Genomic DNA, 23,408 nt, shown 5'->3' on the forward strand with positions numbered 1-23,408 from the left:
GACGTACATTAGACGCACCATTTCACAGGCAGTAGCAGGCCAGTGGAGCAGAAACAGCACTCGAATCAGGACTTTTTCAGCTGCTTCATGTGTGGCTGAGTGTAAATCAGGTTATTTGTGCGAGAAGGAGGGATGAGTGGAACACAGACACATTATCATCTAGTCTGACTCAGGCTGGTGTGTGACTCACTGAGATAAGAAGCCTCGTCTCTCACCCTTTACAGACAAAAGACAGAATTAATGAGAAGCCCCTGTGAATAAAACACGCTGCAACACAAACACTGAGGCTGCCTCACACACCACTGGACTGCGCAAAACCATCACTGGACAAACTGGAAGCTGCAGAGGCACTACACCCACATACACATCGCTGAAGAGATAATATTGATCCAGACAAAAACGAGGAGAGTGTGAAACTGTGAAAAAACAAGCAAATACAGACCTGATCAAAATCTTAAGACCAGTTGAAAAATTGCTAGAATATGCATTTGGATTTTAATGAAGTTTTAAGTAGAGCTACAATATGCAAAATCAAGAAGGGGGAGAGTGTCAAAAAACATTGGAACTTGTAATTAAAAAAAACCTGAAATAGGTTGTTTATCACCTGATGAAAAGTTGAAGATCAACAGCTATTAAAGCCAAAATCTGCTCAAAAAGTTCATTTTCTGTCAGGCATTCACACGGTCAGTCCCTCCTGATGGCTAAAGCTAAGAAGTTGTCTCTTCTTGAACGTGGTCGGATCGTCGAGCTCCATAAGCAAGGCCTCTCGCAGTGTGTCATTGCTGCTGAGGTTGGACGCAGTAAGACAGTCATCCTACATTTTCTGAAAGATCCTGAGCATTATGGAACCAAAAAGTCAAGTGGTAGACCCAAAAAAACCTGCGTTGAGCTGGAGGATCTGATTGGCTGTCTGTCAAGACACAGGGTGGTCCTCCACCCAAACTAAAACCCTTTCTGGTGCCGACTGCAGCACAATAACCATGAGATGGCATCTGCGGGAAAAGGGGTTTTAAAAACAAGACCTCATCTCCTTCAATGCCACAAAACTGCCTGTTTAGACTTTGCCAGGGAGCATCATGGGACATTGAAAGGTGGAAAAAAGTTTGATTCTCTGATGAGAAAAATGAACCTTGACGGTCCAGATGGCGTCAACGTTACTGACATGACAAGGAGATCCCACCTGAGATGTTTTCTACCCGGCACAGTGGAGGAGGGTCCATCATGATCTGGGGCTTTTTCATTCAGTGAACACTGGAGCTTCAGGTGGAGCAGGGTGGTCAAACGGCGGCTGGTTACGTGCAGATGTTGCAGCGGGCATCCTTCATGACTGAGGGCCCTGATCTGTGTGGTTACAGCTGATTTTTCAACAGGACAACGCTGCAGGTCACAATGCTGGCTTGATGAAGGACTTCTTCAGGGAGAATAACATCACTCTTTGGACCATCCCACATGTTCCCCTGACTTAAATCAAATAGAGAACATTTGGGGATTGATGGCGAGGGAAGATTATAAAAATGTCCGTCAGTTCCAGACAGTTGAAGCCCTTCATGAAGCCATCTTCACCACTTGGAGCAATGTTCCCAAAAGCTTCCTGGAAACACTCGCAACAAGCATGTTCAAATGAATTTTTGAAGTGATTAACAAGAACAATGGAGCTACTCATCACTGAGTCCTACTGAGAAAAACTTTTGTCCTGGTTTGGAGTTTTTGTAATTTTTTGAGCAACGGTCTCAAACAGTTTACTTGTTGTTTTCAATAAATTACTTTTTCAAAGTGTTTTTTGTCGCACTCCCCCTTCTTGCTTTTGCATGTTGTAGCTCTACTTAAAACCTCATTAAGATCCAAATGTGCAAAAGGTAAATTTTAGTAATTTTTCAACTGGTCTTAAGATTTTCATCAGGTCTGTACATCTAGAGTAAAGTGAAGTACCACACATTCTCCTAATCTCACCAGGCTCGTTGTCAATCTGCGTGAGAATGTCCTCGATGGACTCGTCATCATTCCTGCGTTGGGGCTCGAGGTCAGGCGGGGTGTAGCCCCTCTGCCGGCACCACTGCACCACCTCTCTGGTCTTTGGGGGGGTGAGAGCCTGCAGGCGGGGTGAGCGGTCCAACACATCCTGAACGACCCGCTTCACAGCCACCGCGCGTTGAAGCTACACACAGAGAAGCTGGTATGAGTTACATGAACCTCCTCAGGCAGTGGATTGATACTTTATGCAGAGAAATTAACATTTCATAAGTGCAAAGCCTCAAAGTGCATAAATCTGTCGCTCCAGTCCAGCTCGGCCTGCCTTGTACTGTCTTTTGATGTGCTTTGAATTCTGTGTCCCTGAGGTGAATGAGTGACCTCTGGATATAAATATCCACGTCTGGGCTCATCTGAGAGCCTTTAGAGCAGTAAAACAGGCAGCCACGACACGGGCCAGTCTGTATGAGCTATTGATGAACACATTAAGGAGAGATGAGAGGAGACATTCAGGCAGAGATACACATCTGACCAGATAGATGGGACGATATGATGCAAGCAGAAAGCTCGCTGAGTCAGGCGTCCAGCACAGAGCACCAAGACGGATTACACAGAGCAGAAAACTGCAAACAATGCAAATTATCACTGGCACTGAAGACGCCCTCGCACTGGAACCTGGAGGGGGCTGGTAGTGAGCGGTTTGGAGACATAAACTGTGTTAAATGAAACCTTCATTGAAGGTGATTTCTCCGCATGCAAAGCAAGGGAGTGGAGTTAATGTGAGACTTATCTGAAAAACACAACCGTTCCACTTAGAATCCTGTGGAAGCACATCTAAATATTCAGGCTGGCATGGTTTTATTATTGATTAACCAATTAAATAAGTTTTTCTGAAGCATTCAGTCTGTAAACTTTCAGCAATTAATGAAATATGTATGTTTATGTTATGTAATTTTGCATTTTTGTTTCTGCTTTGAGAAATCAAAAAAAGTCACCTCAGATGCTCTCCTCTTCCCAATATTCCAGGAGTAATACTGCTCTGTCGAAGAGGCACAGAACGGATGGGAGTCTTCAGCTGATCAAACCAACAAACAGAGAGTTAAAGAGCTTGAAGCAAACGCGTCGGATTAGCATGTTTAAAGGTATTTCTGCTGAGCTCACTCACTCTTTTCTGCCACTATCAGAGGGAACTTCTTAACCACAGCTGTCAGCAGCTGCATCATGGTCTCTATGTGCTCAGTGCTGAGGAGGCAAACACAAACATCAGGTATAAACCAGCAGAAAATGTTCACTGGAGTAGCTGGCAAGATAAAGTGATGCTAAAGCCTTGCATTAATATGCTGGAAGCTGTGTGAGAGCTGTAAAAAAAATAAATCAGGAGAGTAAAAATGGAGCTACTGCTTTAGGAAGAAACATGAAACACTGCTGCAATCTGTTTCCCCAATCGTAATTTTCTGTTGAACAGACAATAAATGAGGTCTCTTCTCAGCTGAATAGCTTTAAGGTGAAGTGGCAGGTGATTTGTTCTCAGGCTTACTTGATGAGGTCATGAGCAGTGTTATCTGCTCCCTGCTCCTGCTTAACCGTGGTCGCTGCAGAGGCCACATGGGCAGGAGCGGTCACCGGGGGCGACGGACCAGCTGTGACAGCTGTGCTGGCACCTGGCTCTGTTTTTACTGTGGCAGCAGAGACAGAGAGAGACAGAGAGATTCATGACAACAAATCCACATCAGTAAGAGGCTGGAGAGTGACTGACTTTGCTTGAATATTCTTCAGACTGTCTCATAAAAATACCGAACACGGCACTTGAGCTGGACAATTAGGACAGAATGAAAAATGGATTTTGAGAATAAAAGACAGAAGTGGGGAAAAAGAGGAGAGTGGGAAGAGTGGGCAGAGTGGGTGTGGACCCCTCTCACCTTGTGCCAGAGGCAGGGCAAGGGAGGGGGACACGTGGCTGACAGGACTCAAGGAGGCTCCAGCTCCAGCCGCTCCAGGGATGATGGAGGAAGAAGAGGAGGGGGAAGCAGCACTGGAGACTGGGCCTTTAGACACCACTATACACAGAAGAAAACACACACACACACACAGGATGGATCAATGGCCCATTAGGTAAATGGGCTTCACAGTAGGATGAAAAATGATAGGGCGGGAAGATGAGTTACTAGGAGATAGGAAAATCCACATGTTGGAGCTTCCTGACCATAAATCAAAATATGTGATAAAATCAAACTCCAGGATGACAAACCGAGTAAATTTGGTGTCAGGGATTACAATCCCACACTCCTTAAATCAATTCTGAAACATCATGCTCTATTTCAGCATTTCTTCTCCAGGACCTTGAAGTAAAAAATGTAGTGCAGCAACAAAGCGATCAATGTCAATGCTCCTTCATGTTTTATTCAAATGCACTTCCTGCTTCCTTTTATCTACTCCAAGAAGTCATTTACATTTTTAGGCCGAGTCGCTTTCTTTTCTGGAAGGCAGACATTTCTGAGGTCATAAAAGAGACTTCAAATGAGCTGAATGATGAGGCTTATTTCTGTGCTGTCTCCTGTGTATTCACCTTTCCCTACTGGCATGAGGATGGTCTGCAGCCCTCCAGATCCTGAGCCAACCCCGAGCTGTTTCAGCTGGTTGGCAGGGATGGTAAGAACGGTCTGCTGAGAGCTGGAACCTCCTGAGTGGATCTTCAGCATACCTGGACACGACACAACAGATGATGAGAACAACGGATGTGTGGCTGGACTTGAGCAATGTCTCTTTTAACATCTTTTAAATTTCTTCTCATACCTGAGAGAGTTGCACCTGTTTTTCCTCCTCCTGCTGCCATTCCACTGACCACTGAAGCTCCAGCGACCAATGATGAGCCACCACTCTTTGGGGTGCCCACCACAGTCCCTGCCGCTGCACTCTTGGACATGCTGATGACGGGCATGTTGGTAACGCCTTTAGCGACCGTAACCACAGCTCCAGTTGAACCAGCGGCGCTCTTCGTCATCGTGACGGAGTTGCCAGCACCCTTCACCAAGGTGGCCACCGCTGACTTTGACAGGCTGCCTCCAGCAGCCACACTGGCGCTCTTAGCTGCACTTATCACCGCCGCTTGGTTGGCTGCCACCAGCAGAGAGTGGTGCTGGGAGGAAGGTTTACCAGAGTCAGCAGCCTGCACAGAGCAAACAGAAACACACAGCTATCAACCAGCGTACAGAAAGAAACACATAAAAGCAGATTTAGAAGATGCAAGCCATCTGATCAGAGCTCAAACTTACCATTACTATGTTATTACTATGAAATTGTTTTATTAAATTATTCACTGTATTATCAATGGTGTTATTACTTTGTTATTACTGTTGTGCACTCATAGACTGTATGTTAAACGGACATAGTCTCCCCAATGTCACCTGACTGTTTCTGAAATGGATTTCTGAAGCAATTTGGCTATTGCGGCCATATCAGATTTGACACAAGCTTTGAGCTGTGCCTCTGATTGGGCAAACTCACGATTTTAATATCCTCTCAACTAGCGAGTTAGAAAAAGATTCAACCCCCATACAGTGAGTGCCGATAGTGAAATTAGCGATTCAGACAGAGACATTTTTTGCACCAGGCTTTTAATATGTTCATTGCTGCAGTGGAAACGGCTTTCTTTGGCTTGGTGTGTATGTGACTTCAAGAGCCAACTTCAAGTAGACACTCGAAAAGTAGCAGAATGCAGCATGTCTGCATTGTCTTATAATTTTAGACTGGATGTGGCCGCCTGTGTGTACTACGTCATAACTTTACCTACTATATAGTATTTATATGTGGTTAATAATTTGTTATTATCATATTAGTTATTACTATATTATGCACAATATTAATCTGCAAATTACAGCCTCATGTGTTACATGTGCCTATGTTACATTGTTACATTCTTGGATCCACATCTTGTCCTTATCCAGTCAAAAAAGATGGTTTTGTTTTTTTTTTAAATCAAAATGGGGTTGTATGGGTAAACCAGTGTATTATCTATGAGAGATACCAACTGGGTCTGGTTTTTTTTGTGTGTTTTTTTGTTTCAATCAGCTTTTTCATTGAGAATCTGGACAAGGCACCAGCTGCTGACGGGGCAATCTTCCAAATGTAAACAGAACTTTACATTTATGTCAATTTTGGTGCCCCCTATTGACAAAGTGATACATCTCACCATTTTGTTGATTTGGTCCTCTGTATCATTCGTCTAACAGCATAACTGCCTAAGTCATACATTATAAACATTTAAAGAAAAATGTTGTGATCCTTGTAACATGATTGCCAGGGCTGAAGTAAATTTAGACAAATTAAATACGTTGACAATAATGATATAGAAAATAAAAATATATTATTAAAAATAGAAATTCATAGAATAATAAATCCACATAATTTTTTTTGTTTTGCTTTTTTCTGAAAACTTTGCAATATGACAGGCAAAAACATTGGGGAAATGATATGTACAACTCTACAATTTCATTCAGGAGATGCTTCCAATCAAAGTGACATACAAGCCTTATAAGGCGTGTTCCCTAATATTAAATCTAATCCTTTTGAACTCTTATACTTAAGTAAATCATTTTTTGTTTGAAAATGTAAAAAAAAAATAAAAATTGGAATGGTTGTTAAGAGCTTTTTTAACACCTTCCCCCTTGCAGCTGCCATAAGCATCAACAATAGACTGTAAGCTTCTCTTAGTGAGGTCTCCACAAAAACTGCTCCCCCTGGTGGCTGGCTGCAGTGTAGGTAAAAAAAAATCAGTCTCTCCAGTCATTTCAGATGGGCTGTGGTCAAACTTTTAAAAATTAATACACCTCGTAGAAATGTTTCTTACACCCGCTTGTTGTGTTAATATGAAGTTACATGGCTGTCTTGTATTAAAGTCCTCTTTTTTTCTGAAAGTTTTGTTTTTGTTAGTTATACAAGGTTAAAAACAAGGATTAACATCACGCTTAACGATGATCAACAGCTGCCGTTCTTGTGTATTTTTTTCGGGGACTATAAAATATTTCGGGAGGTGGAGTCAAGAAGTGATAAGACTCTCGAAAGAAAAAATAAATTATTATTTTTGTCGACCGTCTCCACTCAGATTCTCCCAGAATCCCTCACAGTCTCTGCTGTGTTGACTCTGGCTGCACAACTACTACCAAGCGCCTGCAACGGCATTGACACATACACAATAGAAATTGTAATTATGTTTTTGATGGTCCTGTTAATTTTTGTGGGTCATCACTTTGAATATTAGTTTGTTTCCCAAAAAGACAAAAACTCCTCACTGGTTGCTAAAACTGTTCCAGTTGAAAAGTGCCTCGTAAAACTCTATTAACAATCAACTGTTGGTTACAAAAGAGAGACAGCACTGAAACCTTCCTTCAGATGTTGCAGGACTCAAGACTTTTTGTGATCTGTCTTCCTTGCTCTTGTTCAGTTTATTTTCCAGCACCGTGCAGCTCTCAGAGAGAAGTGTATCAATCAGGTCACTGGTTTTATGGAATTCTTGAAGACAATAGAGTTCATCGCCCTCACAGTGAGTCCAAATTACACAATTAACGATCCTGAATGGGCAGCTTATCTAAAACAGTAAACTCAGCAAGCTATCTCTCTCCCTTTCAGTACCAACAACTCCTGAGTGGTAACATGTTTCCTCTTCCTCACACTAAAAACATATTTGTTTTCACATGCTGAAACTTCCAGGAAGTGGTTTTTCTTGTGTGTTACTGTTTAAGTTAATCAGGCTGAGGCCGATGACTCTGAAGCTGTAATCACCCAAACAGACGACTGCTGGGGAGCTGCTCAGGGCTCCTCTCACACACACTCGCTTTCTACACTCTGATTCTCTGACATCTACAAAGATGGCCTTTTTACTGCACTCACACTGGTTCATGTCTGTTTACCATGTATTCACAGTGCAGCAGCAAATAAATAAATGTCTCTCAGCTCAACTAGAAGTGTAAAATCACTGAACATTTAACTAAAAGCTTCAGTGCTGTTAAAGCATTTGATGAAATTTTCAGCCTTTTTAAGGATAAAAACATTCCTTTACAGAAGAAACAGCTGTGAGTCAGGATCAGAATTAATAAACTCGCCTGTTGTTGGCCGACCGCAGCTGCTGCAGCGCTCACAGAGCTGGGGGTGGAGCTTGCGGCTGTGATGACTCCGCCTGTCATCCTCAATGTGGTCGTTCCCGGCTTAGACAAGTGACCTGCTGCAGCTGCTGTGACTGTCTTAACTGAGCCATCGGACAACTTCACCTGTGCGCCTTGGGAGCTGCCCACCACCTGACAATCAGAGACCACACAGTTAAAGTCCAAAACTTCAGGAAAGACATTTATCGACCAATTACAACAACAATCTATGCAAATGTGCTGAAACTGGGCATGGCTTAAAATGAAAAAGTACATTAAGTCAACACCAAAAACCAATGAGAATGACACTGAAGCCTTGAGTTTGATCTATTTCCTACTTCTTGACTGTAACTGCATAAAAACAGGGCTTAAGACATTGAAGGAACACACATGTTCACAGTTACAAAAACAGGGACAAACAAATGTTGAAGTCCTGCCCTCAGCCACATTCCTCACACTCACCTGAGCCAGAATGGCCGCCTTCTGTCCAGCTGTCACCCGGATGGCCTGCTGAGTCACATTTGCTGAAGATGATGCTGCGTGACTGGCTGAACCAGAGGCTCCTTGCTTTCCTGAACCTGCAGCTGGCTGACCAACCAGGAAAGTTCCCTGTGTAACGTGAACCAGCAGGATTAGGGTTAAAGCAGAAGTCCATCAAGCTCTAAATCAACACCACAACAACAGAAGCAAGTGGAAGTGGTATGAGACTGAAACTATGCTGGTTAGAATTCCATATTACATTTTCATGTAATACAAAGCGTAAAGATAAAAAATAATACGTCTGATTTATACAAACTCTTTCACCTTTCTGTGATCCCAAACCACAAATACCCTCATTTGAAATTAACAGGTCTTGCGAGAGATAACACATTTTCTTAGCTTTCTATCTAATCACCTGGCTGTGTCAAATACTTGATTCTGATTGGTCAAAGTCCCATAAGGATATTTACTTTTACAACTGAAAGGAAACTTATAAAAAACCCTGATCACTTGTGTCATATTAAATCAATCTGTATTAAGGAGTCTCACACATTTCACCTGTGAACACTTGGGCTTCAATGCTAGCTTACATCTCATGCTGGTCTTGAAGGTCTCGATCAGGGATCTCAAACTCGTGCTATGGAGGGCCAAAAGGCTTCAGGTTTTCCTTCCAACCAAGAAGTCCACCAGCTGATTTCACTGATTAGCCCCTGCTCTCTGCTTGAAGGTGAGGTAATCAGTGGAATCAGCCGGTGGAGTTTTGGGTTGGAAAGAAAATCTGCAGCCTCTTGGCCCTCTATGGCACCAGTTTGAAATCGCTGGTCTAGATATTATGACTGTTTCTGGGCACAAATGTTTTTTGTATGTAACACAAATGTAAATCAAATCAATATAAACATTTCAAGTTAATATTTTTGGTCATCTTTTTGATGTTTTGGGATGAAAACCAGGCAAACTGAAGGACCGTAAAGAGTGAATAAGTGGTTATGCAAATTAGAATCCTGAAAAGGGAGAGCAAGACCCCTTTACTGCACATATCATCCCTGCCTATCTAAAGAAGAGTTTTGTAAATGTTTTTTTTTTTTTTAACAGATTCTTCATTTCACAGACTGACTATTTAAAGAATATACAGGGCCCAGCCATTAGTGATGAAAATGGACAATTTGTACTAATGGTGAAAAAAAAAAATCAATAAGTGGTTTGCATAAGCAAGGCTAATGCTCCAACAGAGCATTATATTTAATGGAGGTAGACCACAACATGACAGGCGTTAATGACAGGAATGCCGCAAGTGCTCAGCTGTTTGACAGACGGCAGATGTGATGTTCATGCATTACTGTCTAAGATGAAATATCCGAAAAGTATGAATACTTATAGAGATGATGCTTTGCTGATATCTGATAGGCCGATATTCAACGACTCCTTTAGCCCATACTGATATTTCTCCTGTGCTAATAATTGCAGAGATCATAAACTCTCTTCTGTATTGGGAGTAGCATGTTGTATGATGATGCATAATCTTATCTCATTTGTGATGTAATATTCATTTCCTGTGCAAAATGAGAAAAATACTTGAAACTGTATATTTATTTATGACAACTGCTTTCAAACAAAAAAAAATCAAAAAGATGAATCACACTTGAAAGCTGGACAATGCTTTTCCTGAGAAAATCACATCATCACCCACAACCAGAGTAAATTTGGCCAATTTCACAACTGGCAGTCAGTAAACATAACCTCTGTTCACATGGAACATGCAAGTCTCATGCAACTCTACACCAATTAAACCCAAATTGAATAAAATGGTTTACTGTGGTTAATTGTTAATGTGCCTAAAGTAGTCAGGTACATGTACCTTACAGACTGATGCTTAAATTCAAGTTTAACTTAAAACAGGAGCCAAATATGGGACTACTCAATCTGAAGTGTGCAAACCAGGGATGGGTACCTTTAACATTTGAAACAGTACAGTTCCGATGTCCGGTACCTGGCAATCAGTATTGGTACTCAACGGTACCAACTTTTGGTACTTTTTGTTTATGCGGCAAAAAAATATCAATTTCTTTAATTTCTTCTTTAATAATAAAATATATTTTTTTCAATTTAACATATTTATTTTTCAATATATAAACTTGCAATGCTGTGTTCATGTCCAGCATGGAAATTCACCTACTCTTTCACTCCCTCACTGTCACAAGGATGCATTTAGGTACCTAAACATGGTACCTTTCGATTTTATGTGAATCAGTACCTGGTACTTTTGACTGAATTTGGTCGGTACCTATAAAAGTACCTAATTCGGTACCCATCTCTGGTGCAAACAAAATCACAAAAAGTTTAAAAAGTATCTGCAGCTTTAGCTCATTATTTTATCAGTTTATTATATTGGTGGAATTTGGTGTGTTGGCCGATATCCAATATCCAATATTTTATTTTTAAGCCAACATTGGCCGACATCGATGACGTGCCGATAGTATTGTGCATCCCTAAATATTCAGGGATTAAAATCAATCCCCTGGAAAAGTGTGATGATGTAAAAATATGCAGCAATTGAATTTAAGTTTAGGTGACAACATTTTTCAGCCAACATATGAGATAAGGGAGACGATCAAAGTCTCAAACAGGCAAGGCTTGCTGCAGTCAGGTTTGTAAGTTTGCTTGGCTCTCTGCTTTTATGTGTCTGGGTCCTTCCAAGATGTGTTTGGTAAAAAGGTAGGAGTTAGTCAAACAACTGCTTGTAGACATTGCTGTGATGCTTCTTCTGCAAAGCAGCTTTCATATTGTTCATTTTATTTTGAGGTCTTGTACTGTGAGCTTGGAAACAACACACACATTTACTCTGTTCAAGATCTGTACCCAAACTTTCCCCTTTTCTTTGTTTGTCTTTGACTGACTAGTTGATGACAGCTAATTGTTCATTCTATATTCTTCTTATAAAGCCTCCATTTCCACGGCTAAAGACATGTGTTTATTGCTGTTTATGAATAGTAGTGTTCATGCACAATTCAAATTTGTTGGGTAGGGGTTTTTCCAGTTGGTTCCTCTAACATATGATATTCTACACTTACTTCACTCTCATGGTTATGGTCATTAGTTAACTGGCCAATTATTTGCAGTTGTGCATGTGGTTGGGGCTATGGTTTAATGGGCCGATCCATAATGGTGCGTAAAGACCAACAGTCCCCTTTGTGTGATGACTGGCCATGCATACAGGCCCAGATCTTCCCTTAATACAAAGATGTAAACCTCAGCAGACACCTTCATCACTTACTGTGAGCTAAATGCACAGACTACACTGTTCTGAAGGAGATTGCAGGATCATTGCTGATGTAATGAATGTGTCTCATTAAGAACATAAAATAACTGAGAGTCACTAAGGAGAAGAAATCACATTTGCATATTGTGCGTGAAACTTTGTTCATGCCAAATGGGAATGGAATCTAAAACATATTTTGTGCACTTAAAAGACAGCATGAGAGTTTTCACAGACTTTGATCGAGCATGTGATGCAATGCTTTAAATATGCTGCAGATAATATTGAGATTCACGCTGGGACACAAGCGATCAAAGAGAAATACTTATAGTAGAGTATGAACGTCTCTCAGGTACCCGTCGCAGTGTTAAAGAGCTTCTACCCACCTGTGGGGTCTGTTTGAGGATGTAGGATGTGTAGGAGAGGTTGGAAGGCAGGCTGCTGGAAGAGGAAGAGGAGGAGGAGGAGGAAGTCTGAGAGCCCCCAGCGCCTGCTGACGAGCTGCTCTGGGACTGCTGACCTAAATTACAGACAGCAGAATTCACATCAGTCTCACATCTGAAAAACAATCCTGTTACTCTTTATATCACATCACAGCCCATCTTTCCATTCAAGCTGCTCAAAATGACGTATGTTACTACACGCAGCGACAGAGTGGTGTCAGTTCACTGGTGTGAAATTTGTATTTCGGGTAAAGAATGGAGTGATGCTAAATTTATCTAATCTCAATTTACAAAGCATGCTTGGTGAGGGATTCTGGCTCACAGTAACATCAAATGAACTGCGAGGAGGAAACAGATGACTGTGACTGTCTCACTGTCCTGGAGGAAAAGTAGCAGACAGCATGTGTAAGTCACTTCAGCAGAGGGTCTCTTTTCATTCCCAGAACTTTATAATGAGCCAGGAGCATTGACATTTTTAATACAGCCATCTACGACTCCAGGCACAGAGGAAATGTCAGGGCAAAAGCTATCTGGCTGGGAACGCTGACCCTGGGTACTGAGTCACCTGAACACTCATGAATCAGTGTCAGCCAGACCCCAACCAGTCCAAAGATACAAGTTAAACTTCAGAGTACGAGGGCACAAGGACACAGCATCAATTGAAAAAATCAAAGTGATTGCTGCGAAATGTTCTGCATAAGATGCTGAAGTATTCTCAGACTGAAGTTTGGATCTTTATGTAACCACACCATTAACTGTTCTAATGAGGCTCAATACTGAAGACTGCAAAAAATAAAACCATTATAAAGCATTGCTGGAAAAAGTGGCTGAGATATTAGCACACAAGGGATGGAACAGTTCACAAAAAACATAGTTCAGCTCTTATCACAGTTTTGTGGTCACTGTTTTCAGTTCAGTTCGGTGTACATTGCTATTGTTTTTTCTAGAGATAGACCGATATGGATTTTTTAGGGCCGATGCTGATTATTAGTAGGCAAGGAGGCCGATAACCGATATTTGAAGCTGATATTAATTTGCAGTAAAGTGAAAATATTGGCGTAAAAAATTTTAACAAAACAAACTGCATTCAGAGAGATAGCACTGCATGTGCACAGCTTTCACTGCTGATTGGCTGTTACCCAAGCCATGGCTCTGCTTGAAACCAATCAGATGGTACAGTGGGTGGGACAGTGCTGGGGACTGAGAAGTGACTACAGACAGCGGCACGGCTGCTTCAGAGCCAAAACAATAAAGATTGGATTTGGTTTCTTATCGGCCAGCGGATTAAAAAAAAAGCCAATGCCGATATGCCCCAAAATGCCAAATATCGGCCCTGATAATCAGCCTGGCCGACAATCGGTCTATCCCTTGTTTTTAACACCCCATCGTTAGTTTCAACATGCCAACTCCTCAGTAAGGAAAGTTTCTATTGGCTGTATCAGAAGTCACTAAAAGCCACTTAATGGAGCTGCTGTCTAATTTGCATGATAATCCATTTGCATGTAATTGTCCTGGACTCTGTAGGAAAGAGAAATAAAGTAGGAGAGACAGGAAACAGGTAAAACACGACATCATAAATATGTTTAGAACTACAAATAACTTTCTTCTGTCCATTCTTCATTTTTTAATGTCTAAATATCAACCCTCCTCCTTTATCTGGGCTGGGGACCAGCAGAAGTGACCATCATGAGACACAAACCTGCGTGATTCATGTGAATGCAGTTGTCTGCTCTGGAGCAACAGGAAGAGACTGCTGTGAGTGAGGAGGACTGTCTGTCTGTGTTTTGGATAGGGGAGGAACTCACACACGCTGACCATTGAGATCAAAACACGCTTTAACCTCAGATTCTCCAAACTCCAGAAAAGTCGCAAGAATTGTCTTCTTCAAAAAAAAAACTTGCCAGAGGGGTCTGAAAAATCATTACATGTAGATGTAGATAGCTGGCAACACCCAGTCTCAGTTTTATCCTCCACTTTCTTTCTGCCGTCATTGGAGCCACAGGTACACCCTCTAACTGTCTTCTTCGCTTGTCATGTAAACAACACACATGCTTCCCCACAAAGTGTCTTGTTGTACTCCTTCACCTCGAGTTGCACATGCATATGATCAGAGCTACATACTCACGTAAAACTGAGTAGTAAAATGAAGAAAATAAAAAACACAAACTTAGTAATGCACATGTGCCTCAAACCGAGAGAAGAAAACCTAATGGTTTGGATTTTTTTCATAAACTGAACCATCCCTGTAGCACTCTACACTTACAGAAGACAAACTGGTGTAAAACGGCAGGTTTTGAAATTCTAAAATCTGTGCTTTCCAAGTAGTAGATTATTTATGTTAGTCTTATCAAGAGTCTTGGGTGTGAACTGGCCTTTATTTGAATTAGTTTAGTTCAAATGCAAAAAAGAGTCTTAACCTGTTGGTAAATTATGTGTCTTCTGAGTACAACAGTCACAAAAGCTTGTTAAGAATTAGAAAACAACAACAAAACTCCAATATCTGCTTCCTAAAAAATGGATTTAGTTGTGGGGGTTCTCACTTGTGCTGGAGGCTCGGAGGATAGCTCCCTGCGGGATGAGGAGCAGCTTTCCTTTCCCTGAGGGATTCTTACTGTTGGTGGTCAGGTAGAGCTTGGTGCCTGGAGGTAAATTGGCCAAATTGGCCAGGTTGTTGGCTGGCAGCTGAAGTGTAGCCATCACTAAGAACAAACAGAGAAAGGAAATGATCATCCACAACTGAAAGTGTGATTCAATTCTGATGTAATGAAAAAGAAAATACTTTATCTACAGAACAAACTCTGCAAAATGAAAGTGTTCATGAACTCTAACCTCCACTCTTGCCGCTTGAACCACCAGCCGTTTTGCCTGTCGCCTGCTGACCAGAGATGCTCCCAGCTCCGCTGACGATGGCTTTGGCAACTCCCTGAGCCAAAACCTGCTTTCCACTCATCACCTTAGAGACAGACGGGTTTCCTTTGGCAACCAGGATCTGTCCACTACTGATCGCCACCTGTTTGACTGCAGACTGGAGCGTGGAGCTGACAGGAATGCCCAACATCTGAAGACGGGACAAATGACAGGTGTGTTTTCTGAGTAACTCTTGTCAAGATTATCAGTGTTGAAGAGAAACAGTTAGCGTGTATCTGGGTGTAAACAGTTGAGACCTTGCCAGTTGTGGCCCCTGTGGGCCCTCCTGTCTGCTTCTGAGCCGACATGGAGATCATGTGACCTCCTTTTACTGCAACAAACTGGTGTGCTGCTGTAGTGGCAGGTTGCTGCTGGCTGGTTACTGTGGAAACCATCTGCTGCTGCTGAGTGGAAACTTCCCCGGGCTCCTGCTTAATAATAACCTACACAGGAGGAGTGCACATGAAGAAAAGGATGATTGCAGGATGGACATACCGCTTTAGATCAACAGGTTCTGCGGACACAGCAGCTGCTATCATAAGTCTAAAAATAACTTGTTAATCAAAAATGTATAACTCAGTTTCTCATGTGACAGAGTTTTACTGTACAACTTATTTTCCTCGTTTCTACCAAGAGGCTGCAGGCAGCGGAAAAGTGAGAAGACATTTGTTTTCCAAAACAGATTTCACAAAATCAGTTTCATTATTTATTCATCAAGGAGATGTTTTTATGTTTCCCATCTGTCCCTATCTTCGCTGGAGTCTAGTGATACAACAGATGCTCCGGCAGAGTGGAGGAGAACATGACTTTGATCAAACAGATATTTTGAGTGAAATCATTCCTCAGTCTTCGAGGATGATGACGACGAGTATATGAAAGATGGAGGATTTTACAATGCAGTATTGACACTGAGTGTAGCAGAACCGTGCAATTCTCCTTGCACCTCCTCCTATCTTTAGAGTGATGTCCCATTTAAATCGCTCACCGAGGCACTCGCATCTGCTGAAGATAGCACCCAGGCCTGCTATTAATACCACCCTGCTTTGTTAAAGACACAGATACCACAGGGAGAGACCTTCTTTCTATATCAGCGGAAACAGATGCTTTAAGTCATCAGATTTCATGTAAAGGAGGGACATGTTCACAGATGCTTCGACTCACCTTCACCCCTGAGGAGAGGAAGGTGCCAGTGTGAACTTTGGGTGCAGGAGAGCGTGTACCGTGTGCAGCTGACTGTTTGGCTGAAGGGCTTCCTGTGGAGTGTTCACACAAAAAACAAGCAGTAAGTCAGGGAGGAGATGACACTTGTTTTGTTCACTGCAGCTCCTTTCCACTGATATTAAGGACACTTATGTGTGAGGTGACTGTTACCTGTCAGGGTTAGTCAGCATGTGAGTTAAAGGCAGAGCTTTGGCTGCAGCTGTGGTTTTTCTACGTCAGCCCAGCACTGCTGAAGTTTCATTCTTTACCTACTGCTTAAAATGTGTTTATCCCCGAGTTGGTGAATCAGCCACAACACCCACATCAGCTTGATAAAACATCACTTAATAGCTCCAGTCCTGCAGCCAGATCTGGGTAAGCTGTGCTTTTAAGCAGGAAGTGTGGGAGTGGCTGAGAAGGAGGGTGAGCAGTCTAAGAGGAAAGGGCAACTAAGTGGAATATAAACTGACGCTGCTGATGTGAGACAACATCCTCTGTGAGGTTAGATGACTCTGCCTGATGACAGGGCGACACAGCCGACAGTCACGCTTTGTTCCTCATCTTTCCAGATAATTGCACACCTTGTTTATGGAAGCATACACACATAAAGGCAAACAAAACTTGATTTGAGTGTTGAGTGCAATGTTCCTAATCTGGCAACGAAGCAGAGCTGCTCTGTAACCATGGTAACCTCTCATCCGGTATCCATCCTGCTGGCTCACCAAACATCTGACTTTATGAGCACAAAACAGAAACAAAAGAGATGCAAAAAAGAGATGGGATAAAGTCCTAAGAGCTGAATCAAAGGGGTAAAAAGAGAAGAAAAGAAGAGGAAAAATACCAAAAAGGGATTTCAAAACAAAGTCAACTCTGGGGCATAGTGCTCATAATCGTTTTAGCTACAGAGCGCATTTCTGATTGCCATTTTTAAATTTTCATGTGGGCGGCTCAGACACTGCTTCTAGATTTTGCTGCCGGTCCACATCCGATTTCGCGCAGCACTTTGACATAGAGTGGGAGTGGGAGTACCTGTGGAGGCGGCAGATGAGGAAGCCATGCCGATCACCTGGCCTGGCTTGTCCACGATGATGTAAGGGTTGTTGAGCACTGACGAACAGCTCTGCTTGCTGTGGACCGGGGTGGAGGTGGTGGGTGTGCGGGGCAGTGGGGAGTGGCTCGGGGTGGAGATGGGAGATCCTGACGGTGGAAATTATAGAGATGAGAAGTTCAAAAATGAGCTTTCAAGGATGTGATTTGCTTAAGACAAAAAAAGGAAAACTAACTGAGCAAAGTAGGGCACAGCAAACATCAAAAATGTAAATCAAAACTGACAAGTTATGTTCAAGTGTAACATCGACATCCTAAGAACCCTCTGTGGCCTTGTTTCATATAAAATAACTGGAGGTATTTGAGTTTCATTATAAGCAAAACAACCCATTAGATCCTGTTTCAGAAGTTTACTTCTTGACATCAAACTGACAAATGAGGAGTAAAAAAAAGACACAGGGTGACAGGAAGCACGTCTGATTACTATGGTAAGCCAGTGTCACTGTTCTGTGTGCATTAAGTATCAAAATCAATAACATCATGATGATACAGCTATCTATCACCAAAGCAAATGAGGAAAAAGATGACCTTGGTGACATCATAGTTGGCAGCCATTTTTATAAATGAAAAACTCTATTACTTACTTACAAACTTATATTGTGTATAGAGGGATTATCAGTCTACATCATCATAAAGATGCACACGCAATTTGACCACAGAAGCAGCGTTTAGCTCCATTCATTCAGACGAATTAGCATTTTTTAAACACTATATTTAACCTGTTATCAGCATAAAAGAGTACGGTTGTTCTGTGGTCAGTTTTTAGAAACAATACTATACAACAGAGGCAACATCTAGCAAGTTTGGACTGTCACAGAGCAACCGGTGTTTTGGAGTTAATAGCGACCATGCTAACTGGTGACTCTCAGCCGGCAGTATCAGTGATTAACAGCCGAGAGTCACCAGTTAACAGGGTCACACTTTACACTGAAACACCAGAGACCTCGGCGGGTAAATACTTAACTCGGGATGTAGTTTTCTGGTTCGTTATGAACTGGGTCTCAGACTCAGCAGTCTGTGCTTTTTTTTTTTTGGTCTGTCACAGTCTGGTAAGTGTCCACGGATAACGCAGTGATGAGCATCAAGTGACAGTTGTGTGTTTAAATTAATCACTGGGTACACGCTGGATTTCTCCTCTAAAAACGTCTATCTACCTAATATCTGTCCACTTGCTGATCTCTTCTGTTCACTCACTGCTATTTCACAAACCTGGGAGCTGTTTATCATCTGTATAAGTGATGTAATTTAGTTTAAAAATGCATTTTTTGGTGGTTAAGTCCTCCACTTCAGTTGATAAACCATTATACTCCGCAGTGCTTCTGCACCCAAGTTGCGCCCAGCATTGTTGATAAATAAATAATCCCTATATAGGGGCAACTGTAATAACTGCATTCCCCCATTTAATATATAAAAAAAAGTATTTCTGCGTCAGAATCAGCATGTTACTATCACCATATGGAGACATTTACCTGAAACTATTTTACAGCTCATAGTGATTGGTTGGAACGATTTCCCAGGAGAGTCAGCAGGACTGGGTGGTTGTCCCTGTGGGACAATCTTACAGCTCGCTGTAATGGGCTGGAACGCTGAGTCGCCATGTGAACCAAGAGTGATCCTGTCACTGGCTTTTGGTCGTGTTGGGGTGCGTTCGGTGGTGTTGATGCCGGAGCTATGGCCGCCTGCAGACCTCCCTGTCTCTGCCTTGACGAAGGCTAAAAGAAAATGACAGATAAGATTTAATTCAATTTAAGCTGAAATGGAGTCACTTTGTGTCTTCTGTGGTGGATTAAAATTTTAATACAAATTGCTAAACTCTAAGCACATTCTTCAACATCATGTTTAAGATAAAATGCAGCTCTGTGTGTACCTTTCTCTACACTGGGATCATGTGAAACAGGAGAACTGGAGTGTTCATAACTTTGGGGCGCTGGGGCGGCCAACATAGGGCTGGCTGCTCTGCGGGTCACCTTGGAGGAAGAGGGCTGTGGGATGTAGTCCTCCCCCAGAGAGTTCCTATGGAGCTCAACATCAACCACCTACAACAAATATAGCTTACTGTTAGAGGAAAGCTGGGAGTGAAAAAAGGAAAGTCAGTGAAGGAAACAGAGCGAAACGTTATCACTTACAGTTTCAGCCCCAAGTGTCTGCAGCCCTGTGTATGTCCTGTCCAGCTGCAGGTGAGGAAAAGAGAAAGAGGTTTAACTAAAGACACTTTAATCTTGAATCTTTTTACCTAAAAAGTTTATGTTGAGGAAAAAAGGAGGTGAACTAAGTAAACTACTTAATAAAGGTGATCTTCAGGAAATTGTTTCCTGTTGTAGGATTCACGCCCCCATTTAAAACCTCCCACTTTTAACAGCTGGTGGGTCATTAAAGTGACATGTTTGACATGCACGTCAGAGTTTCCTCAAATATGCATTTTCACATCTAATTTATCTCAAGGATGAATTTTGATGGGCCAAAAACCACCACAAAAAGATTAAACATTAAGGTACGGGAGATTTTTTTTAAAACAGATTTTACTTCATAAGTTTATCCAAAGCACAACTTATAAATAAACAAATGAGAAGGTTTGTGATAACCTTAACATCTTTGCACAAGTTTGTGCCTCAATAAGAGTCTAGATTAAAAGTGCATGGATGAAAAAAACAGTCTGGATAAAGGGGAACACAAGCAAAGAGATGATGCAGCCCTTCATCCGGTCTGACCTTTAGCTGGTGGATGATGTCAATACGTTTGTTGCGAGGGTCTTTGAAGTGGATCTGTATCCTCACGGGAAACTCACCCCAGCCACGACGCGTTAAATGAAAAGGTGGCTCACTGAAAAACAAAGTAGGAAAAAAAAGCACATATATAAAACTTCTTATGCAAGGAACAGGCTACAAATCTAAGCAAAGAAAAATCTATGAATGATGCATCACAATGAATTTGAAAACCAAGCTCCCACCCTGGTTTCAGACACAGGCTTAGTTAATAATGTGTGAAAATCAATGATTGGAAGGGCTCTCGTCTTCTCCTCCTTTGAAGCTCTAGGTTTTCAGGCTCACAGAGCAGAAACAGATCCGACAGCCTGCGCTTACAGGGCCATGCATATGTGCATGCAGATTATATGTCTATTCAAATAGACCCAGTGATTGATGCTGTGTTTGTTCTTTCTTTCTCTCATTCATCCCTTCATCTCGATTCAGACCACGCCAAGTGTCAGCAGAGACTATCAGGCCTGCGTGGGGTTCACTGGGAACGAAGACTGGAGTCAGTCAGAGGGAGCTTATGGGTTGCTGCGACGCACCAACGTGATCGCCTTGTCAGCTGAAACAGCCAGGAGGCTACAGCTCAGGATAAGGACTGCTGACTGAAGACAGAGATAATTTATTTAGAAGCCACTGGCTGGCAAACTTAAGTCCTTGCGACTTCTGAGGGATAAGAACTCAAATGAGACGTCTTAATCACTGAACTTGGGGGCTATGAGACACCTCTCTGCCCTATCTCAAGCGCTGAGGTGTGTAAACACTTCAAAAGCATGTTTTTCTGAGCTTCAGCGCCTCGTGTATGATTTAGGTGTGCCCACTATTAGTCATACTGATGTTGACTTCTTGTCTGAGTCACTTCACTTCACGTCACACACCCCACCTTATGATGTGTGTTTACAATCGACATCCTGATTATTATTTGTTTGCGTTAAAAATAACCTGCAGCAGGATTTATCTGTCGTTAGTCACCTTCAAACTGTTTTTCACTTTCAGCTGTTATTTCTGGTTGCTCAGGGTGCATCCACAAGGGGGCAGTGCTTGTGTAATGATTCTGTTTACTGCTGATGGAGTTACACAATGTGAGCACCAGCTGCCTGTTTTTGCACTTAGAGGCAGATCTGAAGGTGTCCTGTATAAAATGTTGGTTGTTGATCATGTTGACAGTGTTTTGCACCCAGGCGTTCTCATCCAAGGGGAGGGGGCGCAATTAATGACAAAAACAACAACACAAGTCTGAAGGTTACCATTGTGTCTATGAGCAACACATTAGTGGAGCAAGTTTATTCTTGCATCTCTCACTTCTAATATTGCCCGAGGGAAACGCATAAGAAAGCAAAGAAGTGCTTATTTCTATAACACGTGTGAAGGCCTGCCCTTACCGCAACATGTGTACAATCAGGGAGTGCTCACACACACACTTCGTCCATCCCAAAACACGTTGAAAAACAGACTGAAAACAAACCTGACTTCCACTAGGTCGTTGGGTTTGTAGCTCGGATGCAGGAAGAACCAGACTTTCTTCACAAAGTGGTCAATGCTGGGTTCTCTTCTGGAGCCCCGAACGTAAACCATCCACTTATGGGTGGACTGGTCGTTTTCTTCTCGCTTATCCGGGGGAATGTACCTAGAATGGAGAAGTTAAATGTGTTAAAAAATACAGCTCTAAAACTTTACAGTAAATCAAAGCTGTGGGGTACTGTATGAGTTTGGTGAGTTTAAGAAAGAGGATTTTTAGTTTATATGAGAAGTAGAACAAGGATGAGAAGTTGCAGGTCAAGACAGTAAAGAAGCGGGTGCTTTTTCTTAGTACTTCTCTAACACCTAGTTGAAAGGAAACCAAGGAATGAACAGAGGTTAGAAGTTCAGAGGGAAAGGGTTTGATTTAGAACAGGTTATTACGGATAGGACAAGGATTCACATTAAGTTCAAACTACCACACTGCATGTAGTGATTAAGTTGTTTCAAGACAGTCGACTAAACCCCATGTATCTTACAGTACCTGTTTATAACTGCTGAGTCAAGTTACAGCCTTCTTATACCTACAGCTACAAACTTCACACGTGTGAAATCCCAGTGAGCTCTCGAGGACATTTACTGTGCGTGTGAAACATGGACTCTGTTGACCAACTTTCCTCCCTTTGATGTAGGCTTTCTATCACAGCGAGTCAACGCTCTCAAGGAACCGACATCTATCAAGATCAACTGAGGCTCTGGGGAAGTTTGTAGACGTTACTTTTGACTGCATCAAGACTGGACTTGTAGTGAAAGTGAATTACAGCTCGGCTTCTCAGTGTACAGTTATGGAAAAACAAGACAAATTCAACCTGGGGTTGGGGTTGTGAAATAACATGAAAAAAGCACTGGTGGAAAAATTTGGAGGAAAAAAAAAGGTTGAGAGGGGCAGAACTTGGTAAAAACAACATTTGTGGGGCACGGTTCATCTAATGTTTTCAACCTTTCACATATATAGAAAAAACTCATTCATAGGAAGAAAAAAGTTTTGCGTTCTTATCAAATTACATTGAAACCATGAAAGATTGTTGCCAACAGTTCCTTGCCTGTATTTAAAAGGACTTTCTGGCCTAAAAAAAAAATTCAAACAAAATTTCATTGCTTATCACTTCTTCAAACAATTTCTTTGATCTATTCGACCTATCTGCATGTATTTAAAAAGAGTGCAAGGTCAGTTTGGACATAAACAGCCACAAATATTTACAAGGTTTTAGGAGAGTTATAACCTTATTAAAGACTATTTGTGTTAGTATGAAAAAATAAAACAAATTGTTTGGATAAGATTTTAAAAAATGAAATATATTGATATAATCTAAACGAGTTTATGACTTTTAAGAAGCTCTGACCTCATGAATGTAAACATCTGCTCCTATAAAACAGAGATTTTTGACTTCATTATACATTCTTTTGAAAGGTTTGGTCACGTACTTGGACACATTGCCGACTACTATTGTCTTCTTAGCATAGAGTCTGGAAGCCTCATTTCCAGTAGTGTGGTAGGTGACTCTCTGCTCTGTACCGATAGATGATGGCACACCAAATGTGTCCTAAAACAAAGAATGAAGATTTACAAAGCTGATTAAAGACAAAAAAGATGCAGGGCTTATTTTAATACATTATTTGTTTCAATCACAAATTGTTCAGTCTTTGT

General features: G+C 41.9%; 1 protein-coding gene across 3 annotated transcripts in view; it reads right to left on the minus strand.

Annotated features, from left to right (window-relative positions):
- Nucleotides 1-23,408, minus strand: part of yeats2 (YEATS domain containing 2) — a 29,500-nt gene that overhangs the window by 4,614 nt on the left and 1,478 nt on the right. For 2 of the 3 annotated variants that reach the window (XM_074687928.1, XM_074687926.1), the window contains exons 6-26: nucleotides 23,186-23,304; nucleotides 21,708-21,869; nucleotides 20,204-20,315; nucleotides 19,622-19,666; nucleotides 19,363-19,531; nucleotides 18,965-19,207; nucleotides 17,418-17,585; nucleotides 16,350-16,441; nucleotides 15,446-15,631; nucleotides 15,111-15,339; nucleotides 14,822-14,980; nucleotides 12,225-12,358; nucleotides 8,568-8,714; nucleotides 8,067-8,258; nucleotides 4,762-5,134; nucleotides 4,535-4,669; nucleotides 3,888-4,025; nucleotides 3,506-3,644; nucleotides 3,134-3,210; nucleotides 2,964-3,043; nucleotides 1,951-2,155 (exon numbers count right to left, since the gene is read on the minus strand). In XM_074687928.1, coding sequence (XP_074544029.1) covers nucleotides 1,951-2,155; nucleotides 2,964-3,043; nucleotides 3,134-3,210; nucleotides 3,506-3,644; nucleotides 3,888-4,025; nucleotides 4,535-4,669; nucleotides 4,762-5,134; nucleotides 8,067-8,258; nucleotides 8,568-8,714; nucleotides 12,225-12,358; nucleotides 14,822-14,980; nucleotides 15,111-15,339; nucleotides 15,446-15,631; nucleotides 16,350-16,441; nucleotides 17,418-17,585; nucleotides 18,965-19,207; nucleotides 19,363-19,531; nucleotides 19,622-19,666; nucleotides 20,204-20,315; nucleotides 21,708-21,869; nucleotides 23,186-23,304 — 3,304 coding nt within the window. The remainder of the gene's footprint in view (nucleotides 1-1,950; nucleotides 2,156-2,963; nucleotides 3,044-3,133; nucleotides 3,211-3,505; nucleotides 3,645-3,887; nucleotides 4,026-4,534; nucleotides 4,670-4,761; nucleotides 5,135-8,066; nucleotides 8,259-8,567; nucleotides 8,715-12,224; nucleotides 12,359-14,821; nucleotides 14,981-15,110; nucleotides 15,340-15,445; nucleotides 15,632-16,349; nucleotides 16,442-17,417; nucleotides 17,586-18,964; nucleotides 19,208-19,362; nucleotides 19,532-19,621; nucleotides 19,667-20,203; nucleotides 20,316-21,707; nucleotides 21,870-23,185; nucleotides 23,305-23,408) is intronic. The other variant, XM_074687927.1, reaches the window with a different exon arrangement.

The sequence above is a fragment of the Halichoeres trimaculatus genome, unplaced genomic scaffold, assembly GCF_033239565.1.
Source record: "Halichoeres trimaculatus isolate MK-OKI-2021-1 unplaced genomic scaffold, fHalTri1.1 fHalTri1_scaffold_15, whole genome shotgun sequence".
Lineage (NCBI taxonomy): Eukaryota > Metazoa > Chordata > Actinopteri > Labriformes > Labridae > Halichoeres > Halichoeres trimaculatus.